Source organism: Amphiura filiformis, chromosome 3, assembly GCF_039555335.1.
Source record: "Amphiura filiformis chromosome 3, Afil_fr2py, whole genome shotgun sequence".
Taxonomy (NCBI): domain Eukaryota; kingdom Metazoa; phylum Echinodermata; class Ophiuroidea; order Amphilepidida; family Amphiuridae; genus Amphiura; species Amphiura filiformis.
This window is the reverse complement of record NC_092630.1, coordinates 59794330-59816326: the sequence shown is the minus strand read 5'-3', so window position 1 is coordinate 59816326 and position 21997 is coordinate 59794330. Positions and strand designations below refer to the sequence as shown.

The window sequence follows — 21997 nt, the reverse complement described above, 5'->3', positions numbered from 1 at the left end:
GCATGCATAGAAATGATAGAATGTAGTGTCTCAATGTTGTTATTCATCTGTCTGTTGGTTTAAAGGGCAAAGTGAGTGTTCATATGTGGGGAGGGGGAAGCAGAACATTTTACATTGTCACCACCTTAACAATATAATGCACTTTGTTACTCAGAAGCGTAGCATGAGTCCTTGGATTGGAGGGCACCAAGCCAGAGTCCTTGGATTGGAGGGTACAAAGCCTGAGTCACCAGATTGGAGGGCACCAAGCCTGAGTCATTGGATGGGAGAGCACCAAGCCTCAGTCATCGGATTGGACGGCACCAACCCCGAGTCATCGGATTGGACGGCACCAAGTCTGAGCCATCATATTGGAGGGCACCCAACCTGATTGAGGGACACCAAGCATTTTTTTTTGTAATTTCAAATGGGATTTGTCACATTTTTTATCCCCAGTTATGCCACTTCCAAACATTAAATCCACATCAATATTTTAGGTAGTTGACAGAGATGGTAGCGAAGATGTGACACACATTTTCTCAATCCTGCGACATTCAATTTGTAGCATTATTTGCCACAAGTTTGGGCAGTCAAAACAATGTGAAGGATATGAGATGCAATCGGGTAAAATGAGTTGGGAATGTACCATATTAAAAGTGTCTCCTGTACATGCTGTTGTATTATACCTGCATCACAGGAAGCAGTCAAAACAAGCGTATCACTTTTGATCACGTTTGTAGCATCTACATCCATCAACTGATCGGAAAAGTGATTGTCCATATATCAATCAGAAAGTTGCTAGCATGCCTAGCATTGAATCCAACCAGGTGACTTCAAGGCAACTTTTTAGAGACATCGTAGCCAGGATAGAAATGCTAGTACCATTGTATATACAACTGGGGTTGACTACTAGTGATTTTCCTGTCACTCAGTTCAACTGATAAGGGCATCACAGCGATTACAAATGCTACATTCGGCTAAAACTTGACAAATTGAACCATATATAAACTAGTATTACTTTAAAAACTTAAGGAAAGACCCACTGCACAAAGTGCCAACAAACAAAGCAAATCCACTTAGTGTAACAGAATGGGAATAATTTGATAATGGAATGACATCAATAAATAGTGCTAGAACACAGACAAACACACAAGTTGTTATTTTATCAACCTTGAGCTCTGCTGTAGCATATCATTTAGATAACACTATGGACCACAATGGCCTCATCCCAATGGCATAGTTCAATAACCTCAATTAAACAATCATAGTGCAAAATTTGACCCCAAGTTTCAAAGTATGAGTTTTTGTACCCAAATTTTCAAAGGTCATTCAATGAATGTGGAAATGTATTGGGGTTAAAGAACTGTGCCTTGATATATGAGCATATTGTGGATCCTAGTGTAAATCGACTCGGTATCTTCCATAAATACAAGATAACTAATTCTGTCTCCAATAAACAACCTGTTAGCATTGTGATTCCAAAAAGAAACATCTATTAAAGACCATTAGAAGTCATTACTTATCCATTAATCATTTTAATGGATTATGATCCCTAGTCATTAATTTTCTATGAAAATAATAATTCTAAAGAATGACCCAGGTGGACTTGGTCATTACTTTTCCATCAAAATTACCATTTAAAGAGATAATGACCTCTAATAAGTCAATAAATATCCACTTTTACTGATCAAAACCTCTCAATTATGGTATGTCATGTCTGAAAGCCATCAATAGTAATGGTACATTAATGTCATAAACAGCTCCAACTAATTGATACTGAAAACTCAGAGTTCATGAATCTAATCAAATGAGATGCAATCAAGCACAATGAGTTGGGTGTTGCTTATACTCAATGACTTTTCTATGTTGTAGATGGTGTCTTAAAATCCAAATTCATTCACAGACATTTAGACTTTTCTACATTGTACAGGGTGCCTCAAAATCCGAAACCATTCACAGACATTACAGTATCCGTACAAAATAGAATGTCAATGGCCTACTTTGCAATGTTAAGTGATAAGCAACTTACATGGATTGTGTGCTGTGTAAGGCACAACATCTTTTTTGGTCCTATAGCGCTATCGGTGCCCGAAAAGGTACCGATGGCACTTTTTATTGTACCCTGAACATTTGTACAGTGCATTTGTTTTTTATTTTAATGAAAAACAATAACACTATGCAAATGTTCATTATTATGCTTGATACAATGTATTATATCTCCAGGGAGTGATGTTAAGAGTCATCGGTACCTAACCGGGCACCCAATAGTTCTATAGGACCAAATTGGATGTGGTGCCTAAGTTCACATATCTTTTCACATGGATGGGCACTTCATGGACAACCTGTAAATTTAACCATTATCAATGCTACATTTGGCCGAAACCGACACCACATTATTTGTCGCAGATATAATATGCGGCTTGATCAGCAAAATGACTTTTTGTCACAGAAAATCATTCTTGTTCATTAAAATGAACGACAACATGCTAATATTCAATTGGAGTTGTAGATTTCTATTTACAACTATTTATCGCCACCTGAAAACCTGAGATACAAAATAATTTTACCCCTTTTTTGGGGCATTCAAAACCCATTTTCTGAAAACAGGACTCGGTTTGCATGATTGTGCCGTATAATTGATACAATCAAGCAAATGAGTTCAATATTGCCTACCGTATTGTTTGTAATAAACGCTCCCCCTCTAATAAACGCCCCCTCCAATTTTTCTGTGAAAAATTGACAAAAATTCCATGCTATATTGTGTGAGTAAGCTTAAAACTGGCATCAGTCAGTCAGTCTTGTCAGGGATGATTGTCGGTAAATTGCATGGACAAAACCTGTTATGACTCACACTTCCATCCATTCCATTGCCTAATTTATATGGTAGAATTTCACTAGATTCTTGCTTGATGATGTATTTACGGGTGTAATTTCGATGTATTTACCACAAAAATGATATTTTCAATGGGTGTCGCCATTAATATAGCCGTAAATCCCTCTTTTTTACAGGAGGAGCACCATCGGGAAATTTAACCCAATTTTTAAGTTTTTTTCACTGGCAATTCACCTTCAATAAACGCCCCCCTTTCGAAGCCTTTATTACAAACAATACGGTATATTGATTCGTCAGCTTAACTGAACAATTTTAGGCTTATACTCATTTTGAGAACAACGAACTGTTGCACTTTTTACACTCATCCATGCATTAATTTATTATGTGAGTTTAATATTTTAACATTTAATAATTATTGTAAAGTGCATGTTGTACTGATTATGTTTTACCAGTAAATTGATTATCATTTAAATTACCAGCATGCTTGAATGCAGCCTAGCAACCTGAAGGTAGCATCTTTTTCCAATAACCGTGATCTGTGTTATTCTTGACCTCTATTTACTTATAATGTTAATGATGTACTATGAATAAGTTATGTCCATCTATATACACTATGATCTATGTATAATTCATGCTTCCGTATACATACTTTCCCCCAAATGGCAGCCACTAAACCTAATATGCTTCCTATGCTAGCTAAGCTAGCTGTAACCCAATAATATTGATGTAATTATTGTTATGCCACATCCAGGGCTCAAACCCCAAAATTTCACAATATTTCCATATACTAAAAAATAAAACAAAAACATAGAGGAGCTACTGGTCACATCTACGATTTGTCTAAAATAATTATATATGTCATATGTGTGTCATTGGTTGTTGTCATAAGAATTTCTTACATAAAATTGAAAATAAATCTGTTCACTGTTCTTAGATACTTTATAATGTCCAATATAATGAAAGCTACAGAAGTTTGGATTCTGCAATCTATTTGTAACCAAACTTGTGGTGCAAATTCTGTAATTTAACTATCTCAGTATCACCTACACACAAAAAAGTTAGATATTGGGTCACACGTTTTATTAACAACAAACACAAGACACTACAGAAACACAAACTAAACACTGATTCACTAACCAATAACAAACATGTTCCCATCATCGTCTGCATCTCATACTCAAAAGGCTGCCTTATGTTATTTATTATCATCGTTGTATTTCATGTTGTTATTTTATATTTCAGCATGTTTCTTTCTTTTATGAATGAACATGAGATTGTTATAATATTGTGATAATATTTCAAAATTAATAAAAAGTAAATTTTACAGTACATCTCATCACAATTAGATGGCAATCCACAAGGCAGCCGTTTGAGATACGACAGTATGTGATGCAGACGACGGCATGATTACACCATAACAGAAGAGACCTACCTTTGGTTCCTGTTGACGGTTTCCTTTCTTCCTCCCTTTCCTCTCGCTTTTCCTTTGTCTTCTTGTACCATGCCATCTAATAGAGATAAAAAAACATGCATTTGTATTCACTAAAGACAACTGACTCAAAGCAATAATGTGTGCGATTTCCATAAAGAATAGATTCTTATTTGTTTTCAGCAAATTGATAGTTTTCACTGGTATTTCACATATCGTAGGAGCATGTGTGGCCGAGTGGATAAGGCACCCGACTCATAATCCATTGCGAAGTTCGAGCCCCTTTCGTGCCAACGTGTTGTGTCCTTGGGCAAGGCACTTTATCCTCATTGCCTACTGGGGGATGGGGTGGGGTTGGGTTGGATTGGATGTTTGTATAGTTGTTTGTTTCAATGTTGCAATATTGGCGCTGATTTAGCTGCTGCCTGCAAATTGCATTGTGTCTGTTTAGTTGTGTTTAATGTACAATTCTAGCAATTTGACCTGCGGGTCACCATTAGAGTTTGAAATAAAAACCTTCCTTTTTTATCAATTACTCCTTTTTCTAGGCCAATTTTGGTATGTGGATGGGTCCTTTTTTTCAAAATTTTCTCAATTTTTCGGAAATTTCCCCAAAATTTGAATGAAAATTTGTAAAAATTTAAAACAAATTTGTTGAAAAATTAGTAAATTGATGGGTTCCCTTTCAAATTCTCAGCGGCACACCCCTTCCCAAACCAAACTTGAGTCCCTCTAGATAATTTGGGCAGCAAAATTTTGGATGACCTCGTTCAAACATATCTCCCACACCTTCATATTCGAATTGATTTCTAACTTATCGCCATTTTGATATTAGTATGGAAGTCGTGTTTTAAAAACAAACCTGACCCTGCAACTGAATATGACTTGAAACTATTTCCTTCACATATTCTTTAAAATTGAAATTAAATAGAGCCCTCTTGAATACATAGCATGTGTGCTGCTCATTCCATCATGCGTTTAGCATAGGGCTACTGGCAAGGAAATTCTTTTTTGTATTGTTCACCCTGTCCTTGAATCAAACTTGTGAAACTATTGGTTTGAAAAGCTTTAAAATTTAAATCTCTTTTGCTGGCAAAATGACTATATGTCGATCCCTATTTACGTAATACAGATCATTGCTGCTACAATTAGCTTTCAGTCGTGATACTTCCATTGCTGGATATCAGGAGGATTTTGTTTGAAAAATAATCATTCTTATGAAGACATTTTATCATTTGCAATTGGGTTTTTTTTAACGACTGTCAAGTTTAAACTGCTATAATGTTTGACATTTAAGAAGATGTATGAGCAAAAATAGAAACCATTGACTATTTCCAGTAATTAAAAAAACCCCATTTCATTGAAACACGTAACCACAATTCAAATATTCTATAATCACACATCCTACATCAATACAAAAATATATATTGAACCAATGTAGGAGTAAATATCAATACAAGTTGTATAATATATCATTGTCAAAAAGGATGACATTTTGAATGTCAATAAAATCAATATTTAAAAAAAGAAATTCCAGGTTCAATCATCATTGTGTATAGAAATATTGTTGTAAGGTCAGTGACATAAATTTCTCAAGACGAGCTGTTGGGTTAAATTGTCACATAAATGCAAGTTATCTGCTGTAGAAGTAGTGATGTAACAGGATTAATTACCATAGCAATGGGTTTACACTATTTTTGAAGGTATTGTCCTGCACTAGTCGTTACGTTGTCAAAGAACAGGGATAAAGACAGGTCGTAATTCTATGTCATTATAGCCTTCCAAATTCGGCACATTTGCAGTACATGCGATCATAAGAAAATGGCCAACTTTGGGCTTGTCGTTTTATATGAAGTCAACCTAGACAATTACAGGGACTTAGCAAAGTTGTAATTTAAGACTAGTAGTCATATAAAAGTGATGTTTTATAAATTTTGAAGGTGGACCACATCGACTTTGGGCCCCCTGAAAATGTTGAATTTGCAATCAATTTCATCTTCGTTAGGGCGCTGTTCGAAATGTAAATGAATTGTGAGCTCAATTTAAAAAAATAATTTGAGGAAAAAATTAAATTGGTGTGTTTCTTTGTTTGAGACAAATGCGTACTGCAAAACAAATTTGACGGCAGCTTTGAAACTACTTATATATTTTTCACACACAGATATTTCATTTCAATAAGCTGACAATTTATATTAGTGAAAACATGTGTCCTTGGAAGGTGGTTAGTAGTACTTCATTAAAGCTATCAAACTTGTAACATACAAACAAATCCGATGTTTTCACGATCAATAGACATTAATTGTTTGATGGCTTTATCATCAGGGATGTAAATGGGCAACATATCCATTTCATGAAAATCCATCTGGTCCTTACTCAGGTGGCTGCGGGCTTGCGCAAGGTACGGAACATTTAGAGGGGAATTCACTGCAGGGTATCACCCCCTCCTAAAAAGTTTTTTTGACTCTTTTTATGACAAATTATCATCATCCAATTCCGGAAATGCAAAAAAAAAATATATTTTTTTTTTCACATTTCTGGATTTTTTTATGGCCAAATTTCCGGAATTCTGGCAATTTCCGGAAGATTTTCATCCCTGTATCATACTCCATTTCTTACCTGTTTTGCATCCAGTGATCCACCTTGTCTTCTTTCAGAGAAACTTAGCCTTGCTCTGTTATCACGTGAAAACTCCTTCTCTGGGTCTGGTAGAGGACTCATTTCACTGTAAAACAACCACAAAATTACAAATGGAAAGATATATTATCTACACTCCTTAATAAAATGTTTTAACTTATTGGAACCACCAACACAAACAACAATCAATTGTAACTATCGGACAGTTTGAGCCAGTCACCATGTAAACATATTTAACAGAAACTTCACTGTTCTCCAGTTTGAATTTAAGAGATAGGGTGGGTACTAGTACAAAATATGTGCATTAGAATTGCTTTTACAATTATATTTAACAACAGGCAAGCTTTGTCAATGGTCTTGAGATTGAATCTGCAAAGAAGAAATTATGCAGAAGTAAACAACATAGTAGATACTTATATAATAAATTTGACGTAGTCTTACCCATCATGAGCTTTTTCCCATTCATTGATTAACCAGTTGGGTGGAGATGGTGCACGAGGAGATGACATCCCTGACTTGCCCTGAAAATTACAAATAGATAAATGGATTATTAATGGATCAGATCGCGTCACAAATGGTGTTTTTTAAATTACATTTTTTTTACATTTTACATTGAGTCATAACACCAAAGAAGCTGATTCCAACTTGCAAGTTAAATTGCTCCAGCGGTTTGGATATTAGAAGCTAAATCATGAATAATTATGACACATAGAACAGGATATACTTTTGATGCTGGTCAATCAATCAATATCAGAAACTTATATAGTGCCTAAAACCAAGAAACATGCATTACGGCACTGGGGGCACATATAAAAGAGCAATCATATGCAAACAAATGAAAAGAAATACATAACATACACAATATCACTTCTAAAATATACATAATTTCAATTTCCATTTGTATAATATCAAATTTTCAAAAGTTGAAATTCTTGCTAGGTTTTGAAAAATATCACTTCTAAAATATACATAATTTCAATTTCCATTTGTATAATATCAAATTTTCAAAAGTTGAAATTCTTGCTAGGTTTTGAAAAATATCACTTCTAAAATATACATAATTTCAATTTCCATTTGTATAATATCAAATTTTCAAAAGTTGAAATTCTTGCTAGGTTTTGAAAAATATCACTTCTAAAATATACATAATTTCAATTTCCATTTGTATAATATCAAATTTTCAAAAGTTGAAATTCTTGCTAGGTTTTGAAAAATATCACTTCTAAAATATACATAATTTCAATTTCCATTTGTATAATATCAAATTTTCAAAAGTTGAAATTCTTGCTAGGTTTTGAAAAATATCACTTCTAAAATATACATAATTTCAATTTCCATTTGTATAATATCAAATTTTCAAAAGATGAAATTCTTGCTAGGTTTTGAAAAATATTGAAGTGATAGCATAATCTCACTAACCTGGACGTGGTCAATATCCGTCTCTTCAATCATGACTGTTTCAGCACCCCCTGATGGCAAAGTGGGTGACTTCATTCTTTCCTCCTCACTGTCAATGACAGGGGGTGACTGACTGGAAGACATGCTAGAACCTTGCCTACCCTCTATTAGGGAGTTAGTATTAAATGAGTTGAGGAGAGGGTGATTGAGGAGTTCGTCGGCTTGTTCTAGTTGGGCTTCAACGTCAGGGGTCTGCAAGCAAACAAGACAAAGGGATAGATGGATGGAAAGGGTTGCTACTTACTCTTGCACTATTAATGGTTATACAACGTTGTTGGGCAGGAAAAACCTTTGGCCCCTGAACATGTTTAAAGCAAAACCCTTTATGTAACTGGTTGGCAGTTTTGTTTTAAACATGTTCAGGGGCCAAAAGCACATAGCAGGTTTTTCCTGCTCAGCGATGATGCATTATGTTATATGGTATCAATACAAGCAGACCATGTTACTACTATTTCAAATGGGGTTTACAATACTGATTCAATATTACTGAGTCTATGTGTTATGGTAAAAGGTAATCCTATATCAAATCAAAATGTTCCTATTTACACTACTTAACTAATCAAATTACATGTTGCTTCATCATTAAGGTGTGACTCATCAGCTTAACACTAATTTGAAAGGTTAGATGCTTGGTAAAATACACAGCATAGGTAAATAAACATCTGCAAACATGAGCCCACCTGTATAGAGGATCTGTCCCATTCCATATCCTGTTCCATCGTATCTGGTGCATAGTCAGAGATCTCACGCTTCTGTCGGAAGAGGAGATGACAGGCTGCGTCGGCGTGCCCGTGGCATTACTGGCGATCCGCCTGGTCATCAAAACGACGGGCGATAATGAGCTGTATGGCTGAGCGAGGGGATTTCTCGCCGGACATCGCACGACGTAGCGTTTCCATTGCCTCGCTATTGGACATGCGGAGTAAGGAGGTGTCGTTAATGCAGAGGAGTTGATCGTTTGGTCTTAATCGGCCATCCTGTGAGGAGAGAATTATAGATGATTTTATATTGTTTGGTTTTAACCCAAATAATAGTATTATACAAGACTATAGTGTTTGTAAAATTTTCATAGTAAGAAGGTATTTTGAGTCCTATCAGTATCACGTACATGACCTATCTTTACTATTATAGACATTGTGAATGCAATTATAGACATTATAAATGCAATTATCATAATTCAAATCGGTAGTTACACAAAATATCAAAATTGTGTTAAGGGATCTGGAATGAGCGTTTCGACAGTATTTTTTGTGGGACATGAGAGCACTTCAGACATATCGAATTGCATTCTGAATACGAAGAATGTCTTTCTGATATCAAATAATTTTTATTTTTTGAAATTCACGATATAATACAAATTTTATGAAAAATTATTAAAATTTGATATTTTTCACATTTTTGATATATAACAGTCCTCGAAGTAAATTTTATAAATCTAATGATATATTCTTAAAGTGTATGTAGCTGGGAGGATAAGCCGACGATGAATTGAAAATTTTGACCTTTCATATTGAAGATATGGATTTTTTTCCCAAAAAGACCTAATTTTTTTTTTGTGTTTTGGGAAAAAAAATCCATATCTTCAATACCAAACGTCAAAATTTTCAATTGATTGTCGGCTTTTCATCCCACCTACATACACTTTAAGTATAAATCATCAGATCTATAAAGTTTACTTCGAGTACTGTTAAATATCAAAAATATCAATTTTTAAACATATGCCATAAAATGTGTATTACATTGCGAATTTCAAAAAATCAAAATTATTTGATATCAGAAGGACATTCTTCGTATTTAGAATGCAATTCGTTTTGTCTGATGTGGTCTAATGTCCCACAATAAATACTGTCCAAACGTTCATACCCCATCCCTTAAGAGAATTACTACACCCTGCCCAATTTTGTGCCTTTTTGCATTTTCTCAAAAATTATAGCGCATTGGGGACAAGTAAGATATGTATATTATAGGGCAAGGACTACAACTACTGCACTGGAAATTTTATTTCAGCACAGACAACAGTTGTGGAGTTACAGTCAAAAATGAGGGAAAACCAATATTTGATCAATAAATCAATAACTACTTGCTTTGAGTTGCTGAATTTTCAGTACAGTAGTTGTAGTCCTTGCCCCTATAATATACATATTTTACTTGTCACCAATGCGCTATAATTTTGGAGAAAAATGCAAAAATAGGCACAAAATTGGCCAGGGGTGTAGTACCCCCTTAAACAAAGGCATATTTAATATGATGTAACCAAAAGAGTATATCTATTATTAAGAATTATAAACTTGCTAACTTTTCAGCACATCTTCACATTTGGTTTACCCATATATACTACTGCCTATACCTTGTTTCACCTTCAGTTTGGGAGTGATGTAGGCAAGTATTTTGCTATCTGTGCCTATACAATACATACACATGTACAAGGGCGGAATGACAGCACATTTATGGCACAACAGACCACTGACGTTACAAACTCAAGGGAAAACATAGTTCATACCTTTGAAGCAGCTCCTCCATGGATGACAGATTTGATAAATATGCCCAAATCTTTAGTTTCTGTATCACCACCACCAGAGGTTTTGCCTTTGACACTGACGCCAAGACCTGCAGAACCAGTGTCATTGAGACCAATGTTGAATGTCAGAATCTGTTTGTTTTTAGCTGCTGTTGGGTCCTCAGCTGGGTTGTCTGCCTTCTGTTGAGGTGAAGTTTGAAAATACAAAAATACATTAACAATCCTGCACCAATGACATCTAATGAAAACTTCAATGTATCTACAATAACAAGTTGTGATATTACCTACAGCAGAAACAAGGCGGTTTTTCCACCCACAAGTCTCTCCTGCTCTTGAGATTACTTTGGGTAATAGTAGTCAAACAAGGATGGTTCTCCAGATACAAGGCATGCATTATTTTTTACCCTATTTAATTTGTAATACTAGGCAATTACAACCAAAGCACAAATATTCCTCGAAAGTTTTCTGCATCTTTCAGTCGATGATTGAATTCTAACTTTATTATAAAACGGGTGACTTCGTAAGGGAGTAATTTCACACAGAACTGAATTTAAAAAATTTTCCCAACTTGCTAATTCTAATAATAAAGAATAGTTTGCACTAACTACTGACTACTTAATCCTATTGATGTGGTCAGACTACACTATTTCAATCCTGCTTACCAGTTGTCTTGGTAGTTCCTTGACAGGAGATTCTTGTCTGGATACTATCAGATTAACTACTCCACCAAGCTTGACACTGCGTAGAATGGACACTGCTTCAGTCTGGTTCTTACCGGTCATCTCAATGCCATTTACCTGAAAAAAGTAAGTCAACGTTAGCTTTAAGGAAGATGGTTCAGTTTCATGAATGGAGGACTTTAACCCACCTACCCATCTGTTTGTTTCCAATCTGTCTTACATTAGATGAAAAAATGTCAATTTAAGCTCATATAAAACTTTATTAGTGTAAGTAATGTGGATTACCCCAATTATATACATTTATGGTGTACACAAGCTACAAAAAAAAACTTCAGCCCAAAGTTTGAACACAGGATAAGGAAAGTACTTGTTGCTCACTAATACCAAATTTTCATTCATCAGATCCTCCTCCTTTAACATTCACTGCAATGTCAGGAATGTAATTATCGCATAGAGAAGCATCATTTTGTGATCAAGCTATGTAACCTTTGCATACAGGGTGGAAAATTGAATTGCCCTACTGACACAAAAGGGATAATAATTACTGTGTTTATTGATATCTATCAACACCTAGTACCAATGAACAATGAATAATAGCTTTAGATGTTTGAAAAGTCAAAGTACTCAATGTACATTTTACCACACTGCAATTGACTAAGAAATAAAGGGTAATGCCTGATCCTTTACACGAAAATAATGTGTCGAGGCAGTAAAACGTAAATAATGGGTGAGGCGCAGCCGAACCCATTATTTAAACGATTTACTGCCGAGGACACATTATTTATGTAAAGGATAATGCTGCACCCTTTATTTCTATTCTATTACCACAAAATAGTGCGATTTAAAGAGAAAATATCACATTTTTTGCCCAAATATTTCAAGTTGTTTACCTCAAGGTGTAGCGCCTACACGTAGCCAAACCGTATGCACATTCCAATAACACAACCTAACATTCCATTCTCCCCTATAAGCAGGTATGCACATACAATAACACACCCCTGGCATTCCATTCTCCCCTACATAAGCAGGTGTGCTGTGCGCTTTGCTGTGCGCTGTGATGATATAAGAACATAAAGTTCGTTGCCCTTGACACTTTATCGCCAATTAATGGTCTGTCACGTGACACGTTTCAACAAATCACAGTGCGCGATTTTGAATAATGGGTCGTGGGGGTAATAGAATAATGCATAATGGGCTATTCCATTTAAAATCCACACTACCCCTGTGGAAGATTATGGAAATATTTTCCACAGGGGGAGTATGAATTGCAAGTAGAATGAACACATTAGCAGCTTCATTAGAAATTCACCCTCCCTCAGTGGAAGATTCAGGTTCAATCTTTTCTCAGGGGTGTGTGAAATTCAAATGGAACTGCCTAATGTGTTCATTCCAAAATGTGTTCATTCCATTTGAAATTCATAATCCTCCTGTGGAAGATATTTCCAAAATCTTCCACAGGGGTAGTGTAGATTTTAAATGGAATAGCGTACTTGTGACAGCCACAAGCTTATTGCCCATATTTCCCTTTTCCATTTAATATATCCCATAATGCATGATTTTCCCAGGAGCTACTTCCACCAGCAATATTTTCATGTCTACATTTGACAATCTCAATTCATATCCTGCATTGAAACTTTTTTTTATTGCCCTTATAGATTCATCAAGTCTTTGCCATTCTAAATATGTATACCTTTATATACTTTAGACCAACAATTTAGCATTTATGAGGCCCAAAAGCACCCATAATACCAGGGTTAAGACCAACCTTAAAGCTCCAAAGCTCTGTCGGGCGGTTTACTTTTTATACCAAATATATGAAAATTCAAATATGAAAAAAAATGCAATCCCATTTTTTCAGATTTGTGGGTCGGATAAAAAGGGCTATACAAATTTTTAGGCCTGACGGTGTGCACACCACCCATTGCGAATAGTGCATGATGGGATATTAGGAAATAGTTACTACTCTCTTGTATGTATACAGTGAATCAAGGAGGAATTCTGTTGTTTACTTTAGTGTCCCACTCTACAACTCACCTCTAGTAGTCTGTCTCCTTGTTTGAGTCTACCATCGGAGATAGCAGCACCTTTAGGCAGGATATTCTTGATGTAGATAGGATTCTTTCCTAATGTTGGATTATCCCTGGTTGTAATACTGAAACCAAGACCCTGAGGACCTGTGTATGATATGAACATATAAAATCATTTGAACTTCTCAAACTGAATAAAGTCAAGCTGGAAATATGTTTCAAAGTATTTGAATCATTTGATAGTTCCAATTCCCCTAGGATATTTGTGACACGATCTGGTCTGTGGAGGTCAAATGAGGCATTTTTGTCAATTGAGTTACTATAATTATTACCTTATACAAACATTAGGCTATCATATACTGAGAGCACCAAGGGTCTAGCATACTTGGTTATAAAGTTATGTGATGTCTATTTTCTTACATATTTTATTGTTTTTTACTCCATATTTTTGCCTTCATCTCAATTTCAAATTTGCAGCCTCTGGCCTCCATGGACAAGATCATGTCATATTTGAAACCTACAGTGTGGCAAACACCCGCATTCCCGCTACTCAACCAAGATAATGTGCCCATAGTGAAGTTCCTGGATGTGTTCTGTACGTAGTGAACGCATGCCATAACGCTCGCACCTAAAATGGCACACCATGTTCATTGAAATTATGTCTGTAGGTATGGCAAAGAGTGATCTATGGTAGTCCATTCAATTCAAAAGAAACTCAGGGCAACTATACATAGCTGGCTACTATCCTAACCCTCATCCAAATCCTAATCTCAACATCAAAATCTTTTTATCCTAACCTAATCTTCAGGTTTCAGTTCTATTGATGTATTGAGACCTTTCAATCTGCTGACTGCTGGGTATCAAACTCATTCCCAAAAACTTTCCACCTATGGAATCAACATTCCACCTATGGAGGTCACTGTACTCTGTCACTGGGCATGAACCAAATCATCCCATAATGTTAGTTATTCAATGTTGTCGGGTTTTACACCCACTATGTGTACAGAAATCTCACCTTTCATGAGCTGTATGTATAATTTTCTTCCAATCCGTCTTGTATTAGTTGGTGCAATCAGGTTTGTTTTTTCACCTCCTGGCGAGACTGGTCCATTGGCTGATAAAGCTGTTGTCGGTGACCTCAATGGTACCACTGGCATAGACTTAGGTGGTGGAGTTGGTGGTGTGTTGCCAATCGGGCCATTGGACTGCGGCGAATGAGGCGACTCGGGCAGGATTAACGGCGGAACCTTCTCTCGCTCTATCTCTACTTTTACTGTTGGTGTCTTCATGGCTTCTCGCATGATTTCCTGTGCCCTGAAACGACAAAAAAGCAATATTGATAAGCGAAGAGTTCCTCTTTACTCTGAAATTCAGATGACATGCACATCTTGCATCATCGTAAATCATTCAGCATGCTGTCTTCTAAATTACACTACTGGCAATGTAGAATATTAGTATCCAAAATTATGAAACATGATCTTCATCTATGGCATTGTCTTTTTTTAAAACAATTCTTGTTAAGAGTGAGATGTTATGCAAATATTCAAGTTTTGATACTCACTGATGCAGCCTCAGAGGCCACATATCATCCCATCTTGGTACATTTAACATGAAAATTCACATGCATATGTGACTGCAGGCTGAATGATCTACAATATTCCATGTACTCACCTGTTCCTAATAATTGGTCTTTCATCCCTAAATGTAAGAAACGTTACCTTTCTATCACTCATATCTTGGCTTAGTGATGATAAACAAACACCTGCTCTTATCAAATGCTTCCTGAAATCTGATCTTTGCTCAAATACACATCAGCTGCACAAAAACTAGGTCTACATTTGCCCACAGTCAAATTGAGCATGAGTTGTGTGTAATGGATGTCTACACTACAATTGATTTTCATGGAATACACAGACAGAGTCATGCATTTGTGATTCAACTTGTTGCTAACAACAAATGACATTGGGGTGTGCGGTATACAGTAAATTAACACCACATGCAGTAAGTGATAAATATCTTGGTCAAATTCAAGATGTGTTTGATGTTGACTAACCTACTATTGGATGCACTCTGGGGTGAGATACCTGCTCATTTACTACTATGCAATTTGTCAACATATGATCCTTGGCCTTGTCATAACACAGGGGAAATTTATGGGAGGAGAGACTTTATAGATGAGCAAAATAAACTGTGATTGGTGTTTAGTGTAAACACATTCATACCTACTGGAAGATTCTAATACAGTATAAAACTTAACTTTGTGATTTTTAATTTTTATTAAAACTTTCTCTGTACAAAGTTTTAAAGCAAAATCCTCAATTGTGTGTAATTTACAGTACATGATGTCAATCAAATGATTCAAAGAATTGTTGTACTCTAAGGCCTACAATGAAACGCCAGAAAGTTTAGTTAAAAAAAATAATAAATGGACCGCATTTAGGACTCAAAATTATTTACCTCCAACACATTCTCGGAGTTGAAGCAACAAAATCAAAATAAAATATTTAAAATGAAAATGTATTCATCAATCAACCAAACCCCAATGGCTAGGGAACAGCATTTTGTTTTGGATGTGACTTTCTTCATGCAGTATGCAACTATATACCAAGGTGACATACATTACAATAAAATGACCATTTTTGTTTAACATATTTTAAACAGCATCAAGGCTATATCAAGGCAGGTATCAAAACATCACATTGGTTTACAAGTCTTCAACAACATCAATATACAATGTATCTACAAATTAAGGTGCAATATTATGGTATACTAGTATTGAATTGGTACATCTAACCGAACAAAAACATCAATAAACCCCAATTCACAAAGCATCTGCAAGTGCGGGTATCCCATGTGATGCAATTGCATCATCATGCGAACAGCCATTTGGGCATGGAAAGCTTGGTAGACCCATGTGGCAAGGTATGGCCATACCGCTGTGTGCACACGTCTGGCACCCGAGAGGCCTGGTTCAAAACCACACCTGAGAAAGAAGTTTCCTCTTCTTCCTTCCTTCCCTCCCTCCCTCTTGTCAAAATAGGCCTGGGCATTAGGATTACTCTTCAAATATCAGGACATGGTACATAATTTACATACAGGTATTAGGTGTTTACCAAAGTGATGACAAAGTATGTACAAGCTACTTCCAAAGCAAAGGGGAAGACATTACATATTGAGAATTTTATTGGCAAATTTTTGCTGAAAATATGACAGGTCCTTATGATACTAGTTTACAAATCAAACTTGCTTCTGATGGTCCAGTAATGGAAAAATGCTGTTCGAGGGAAATCATTTTAACATGTGAAGGTATTTTAATATGACATCAAGATCATTGCTGTTATTATTAACACTATGTTATGACTGCTGCAGCTAAATCACAGCCAAAACATGTTTTGTGAGACATTGTTAAAATACTGAATTTATTTGTACAACACCATTCTGAGGCAGCATATGTTTTATACAGGGGCACATGAATTGGAATGCCGTATAAAACAGAACACTGAAAACATATTCAACATTAATAACATGAAATGGGTAACACAAAGACCTATCACTCAACTGGTACCAAATCACAAGCTCAACACCACACATACGATTAAGGTGGGTCAAGGAATTGCATCTACTAGTTACATCTGAATTTCGTAAAATATAATCGCAACTTTCTCATGCATGGTACATCCTATCCTGCTTTATATCAAAATTGATATCAACTTTCGCACTCCTTATCTCAGTCATATAAATATTATTCTGACCCAATACTTTTAATATGGTTCACATAAATTTCAAAATGATGAGTGCTCTGTTGTAATAGTGTCAATTAAATGCCTGAAATATTTATACAATTGATCTTCATTTCCAAACTGATGACCTTTTTAACACATTCCTGATTTCATGCAGAAGTCTTGCTTCAGTGAAATGATTGCAACTAGAGCAATTTTCAAGATTACACAAGATTGACAATCTCATTTTCCCTCACCAAAACTGAGATTTTGTTTATCAGAAAACAGATCATATTTTCTGATTACCCCAATGAAATGTAATGCCCAAGATATGTTCCATTTAGATGGTGTGGGAAAAACTGGTAGTCACCACTGGAAGATGTACAATCCTATCGGGCATTGTTATACACATTTTTGCTTCTCATATCAAAACTGCTGGAACTAGTCTTTAGTGTGTTGGGTCTATTTATCAATGAATGTACATCTGTCACACTTGAATGACCTACAAATGGATGTTCTGTAGGAGTATTATCCCTAACCGAATTAAAATTCTTCAACCAGCAGCCTAAATTCTACTATTAAATGGTTCATTCATCCATCAGAATAAATGACAATACCAAACTCACACACAAATGCATACATATGAAACCAATGCAGCATTTCTAAGGACAATGATCTTAAATTATTTTCCATTGCACATATCTCAACAAGGACTGTCCCACAGCCGCCCATTAAAAAGGAGCCCAATTTATATAATGCACCTGGAATAACACTATAGAATACAATACATTTCAAGGCATGAGAGATGTCAGAAATTGGTTAGCATGTGTTAAGCCCGATCCTGACTCCACTTTGCAGCGCGATGCGATGCTGCGATGCTTTTCAAATTTCACAGCATCTCGAGATGAAATTAAAATGTACATTTTCATTTCATCGCGCCATGTTGCGATGTTTTAAAAACATGTGGGGTCTGCATCTCCTTTTAAGGTCATTCTACCGACCTTGATTTTCCAGCAGCCAATCAGAAGCATGCACGGCTGCGACATCAAGAGGCGATGCTAAAAAGTTGAACATTGTTCAACTTTTTCATGACCAAAATTTCCACCGCGATGAGAATTTTTTACCGCTGAGCTCGTAAAAACCTGGCTCAGATTACAGTTTTTATAGCATCGCATCGCGCTGCGATGTGGAGTCAGGATCGGGCTTTACATGTCCATCTTTCAAGATAAACCAAATATAAGAGACATAAGATATATCTCAGCTGCAGTGTAATTGTTACAGAGGTTACCTATGTTTACAGTCTACTGTAAGTTGTGACAGACTACTCAGACTGATACAAATTAAACAGTGGATATTATAAACACTCCAGGCAATGACACTTGCCGACTTTAAACAATTATCTCTTGGCATTCCTATAATCATCATATCAATTGAATTAATTCCGGTTCCAAGAACTGTATCAATTCTTTTCAAGTACTATTAAGTTATAATAAACACACTTGGTTAAACAGATTAAAATGAAAATTGTAAAAGAAAGGCTAAGTGAATCCAACGTGACAGGTAGTTAATATAGGTAATGGTGTTACAACAATTTAAAACGAAAAGCATAAATAATTTTCTTTTGATCAGCTATAACTTGGTCCCCATGCATCAAGCTACAGTCCTTTAAGGTGGTATGTGTATGAGGATATTTCTGAGCATGTTTTCAGTACATTAATTGAGAAGGGCAAAGTACACCAATCAATATGCCTTTCGTTTGAAGCAAATCGGACATACGGTTTTCATAATACATCAATTTGTATTTTCTTTGTATCTTTTATCAATTATCAATTATCAATGTAGTGAATGAGCTTCTACACTAATATACTCTGAATGTATTACATACAAAACTCATACCCCACAATGAAACGGTCAACCTTTGAAATATGATTGTTAAATGCAGGCCATTGAACTATGCCACTGGAAATTAACCCATGAGAACTACCTGCCGATTGTCCAAAATGAATATTGTGTCCAATTTCGAACCAATGAAGGAGGGTATTAATAAGATCATGTGCAAATGCAAGTTTGACCATAAATAGTTTAAAGCCTAATCATAATTGCCAATTGAAATGAGCATTTCAAGTTATCAACCAATCAGAAATGCTGTTAGATGACCAGTGGTGTCCAGGGGGTTAAGACTAGTTTGCTGCATAGAAAGCCTATTAAAAAAAAAGAGCAAGTTGTTCAAAATTATGCAGACTTGTGAGGTACTCCTGAATCAAATGCTAAAACAATCCTAACTTCTGATAACATGGTAGGGTCATACACCAATGCAAATCTGGATTAAGCACTATTGCATGAACAAATATAGGCCATTTATTTTTGCTAAATCACCTAGGATCCATAAAAGAAGATTATCACCTGCGTCATATCCATGCGATATTGGTAACATTAATAAGCGAAAGATGTCATAAAGATAATAAATTGGTGTGTTAACAGTACATTTGATCCTGTGGGATTTGGTTGCACTCAAAATTAATGTGTCTAGTCTCACTTGATGTCATCAGGTAAGGACAATGACTTCCAACGGAAATAATATGACACACATTAGGTATGTAGCACACAAACTGATTTACAATCACGATCATCAGACATGTAGTTTCAACCATGCAAGATTTGTGTGTGATGGAGGTTAAGTAAAACACTTGTTGTAATCTACCTTACTATAGCAGATTCAACCCATCGTGGGACGTTTTTCAAACAAATCCAGGCTACCGGGCGATCATGCATATCATGCTATGCATGACTAGCAGATGATTGACCGGCAGCCTGGATTTGTTGGAAAAACGTCCCAAGATGGGTTGAATCTGCTATATACGTAAATGAAATAATTCTTGGCCAAGCTGGAAAACACCTGTGGCGTTAATGTAGCGTACTAAGTGTGTACGCAGTATATGGTGCATGCATGCAATCTTCTAGACCGTGTTGTATGCGTGTGATTATCACACCCGAGGGGTCGGGGGTTCAAAACGATAAAATGTTTTCTCTTCTCCTTCTTTCTTCCTTCCTTCTTTCCTTCTACCTCACCAAAAGGCAACTGGGGTTAATAAAGGAAGGCATTCTATATAACGCAGAACCATCACAAATGCTAAAAGATGGTACCCATTGATTCCAAGCAACCTTACCATAAAATTATAGTTTGCTCTACATATTCAAAATTGACTGATGAATATGCAACCTAATAAACCATTCAACAAATACATAATAGCTTGAAACTGTTTCATTACAGTAGTGTCATTATAATTATTCCCTTGTAGACAATACTATGTAAAAAGCAATTTCTTAGGTTTCCTTTCATATCTGATGTTGAAACATGTCCCTAAGGCTGCGATCACATAGAAGTATACGGTATTCGCTATACGATTAACGGTCATTCGATCAGGCTGAGTTCACATGAGTATACTATGTGAACTCAGCCTAATCGAATGAGCGTATATCGTATATTGAATACTGAATACCGTATACTTCTATGTGATCGCAGCCTAACAAACCACTACTAAAGCTTAATAGTTTCATTATAGTAGTCATTTTAATTAATCTCTTGTGACAATACCATGTGAAAAACATAACCCGATTAGACAGGAGTTTTCTTGGGTTCCCTTTCACATCTGATATTGATTTCATAATATTTCAAAATGGGTTACTGTAAATTTACAATCAAGCCAAAAGTTCCAACAGCATATAAAATTAAATATGAAAGATGATGGAATTGTTTGCAATCCTGCCCAAGTTTTACATGTCTGTGGAGAAAGTGGTCATAGTGCGATAACCTCAATTCATAAGCAAAACCTTTACCTAACATTACACCTTTCAATTTAGTACATGAAAGTATGGTACTCAATTACATGGTTCACTAATGAGTACCCATCATCAAGACAATTTTGTACCCAAAGTCAAGAAATAAAAATAAAAGGTGAGACAGCCACGCTTGCACTGATACCAGACCGATCCATCTTCCTCGCTATGACATGATATAATGCCACTATCATCTCAACAGACATTATGTACTTGACATTTGTATGTGCTATAACATGCTCATCTAGCAGTACATGGTTCTTTAACCCCTTATGTTGATACAGATATACAATGACCTTTCAATGCACTGGGTGCAACACATCATACTCCACAATATGAAGTCAACTATTAAGACACTAGTATTGAATTGGTGTTATTGAACTTTGCCATTAGAAATGATGTTGTTTCAGCTTATTTTTTACAGCGCTAGCTAACCCACTCAATCCAATAGCCAGACATAAATCTCTTGTTCAATATTGTAAGATATTAAAACCTAATTAATGACAATGTGTGAAATACATTCAACTGATGACATGGACTATCTATCTATTCTTAGCGTTGATAGGGAACATGATTACAACTGAACCATTTGGCTGTCACTGAATAGTAAACACCGGTCTGTAACTAGGCAAGTAATTTTTTTGTTTTGATTTGATTATTAGCTTCATGGTTTAATTGCAGCGTATGGCTGTTAAGTCAACACGATGCAATTAAATGGCAATTAAATGAAATCAACGAAAGAGGTTTTCAAGATTAAGGATGCATGAACGATAATTGACACTCTTTACGTCTGGCATTTTAGTTCTATGACGATCTTTGCAAAACATTTCTACCAGAAAATTGCACAAAAAAAGCTGAAATATTTCCAACAGATTTTCAGAAA

The 21997-nt window shown here is 35.8% G+C and overlaps 1 protein-coding gene across 1 annotated transcript in view; it reads right to left on the bottom strand.

Annotated features, from left to right (window-relative positions):
* LOC140147372 (partitioning defective 3 homolog) overlaps positions 1-21997 on the bottom strand; it is a 138211-nt gene that overhangs the window by 46518 nt on the left and 69696 nt on the right. Inside the window, exons 9-18 of the mRNA XM_072169149.1 lie at positions 14574-14872; positions 13566-13705; positions 11514-11648; positions 10834-11031; positions 9146-9310; positions 9014-9085; positions 8295-8525; positions 7317-7396; positions 6858-6963; positions 4245-4320 (exon numbers count right to left, since the gene is read on the bottom strand). Coding sequence (XP_072025250.1) covers positions 4245-4320; positions 6858-6963; positions 7317-7396; positions 8295-8525; positions 9014-9085; positions 9146-9310; positions 10834-11031; positions 11514-11648; positions 13566-13705; positions 14574-14872 — 1502 coding nt within the window. The remainder of the gene's footprint in view (positions 1-4244; positions 4321-6857; positions 6964-7316; positions 7397-8294; positions 8526-9013; positions 9086-9145; positions 9311-10833; positions 11032-11513; positions 11649-13565; positions 13706-14573; positions 14873-21997) is intronic.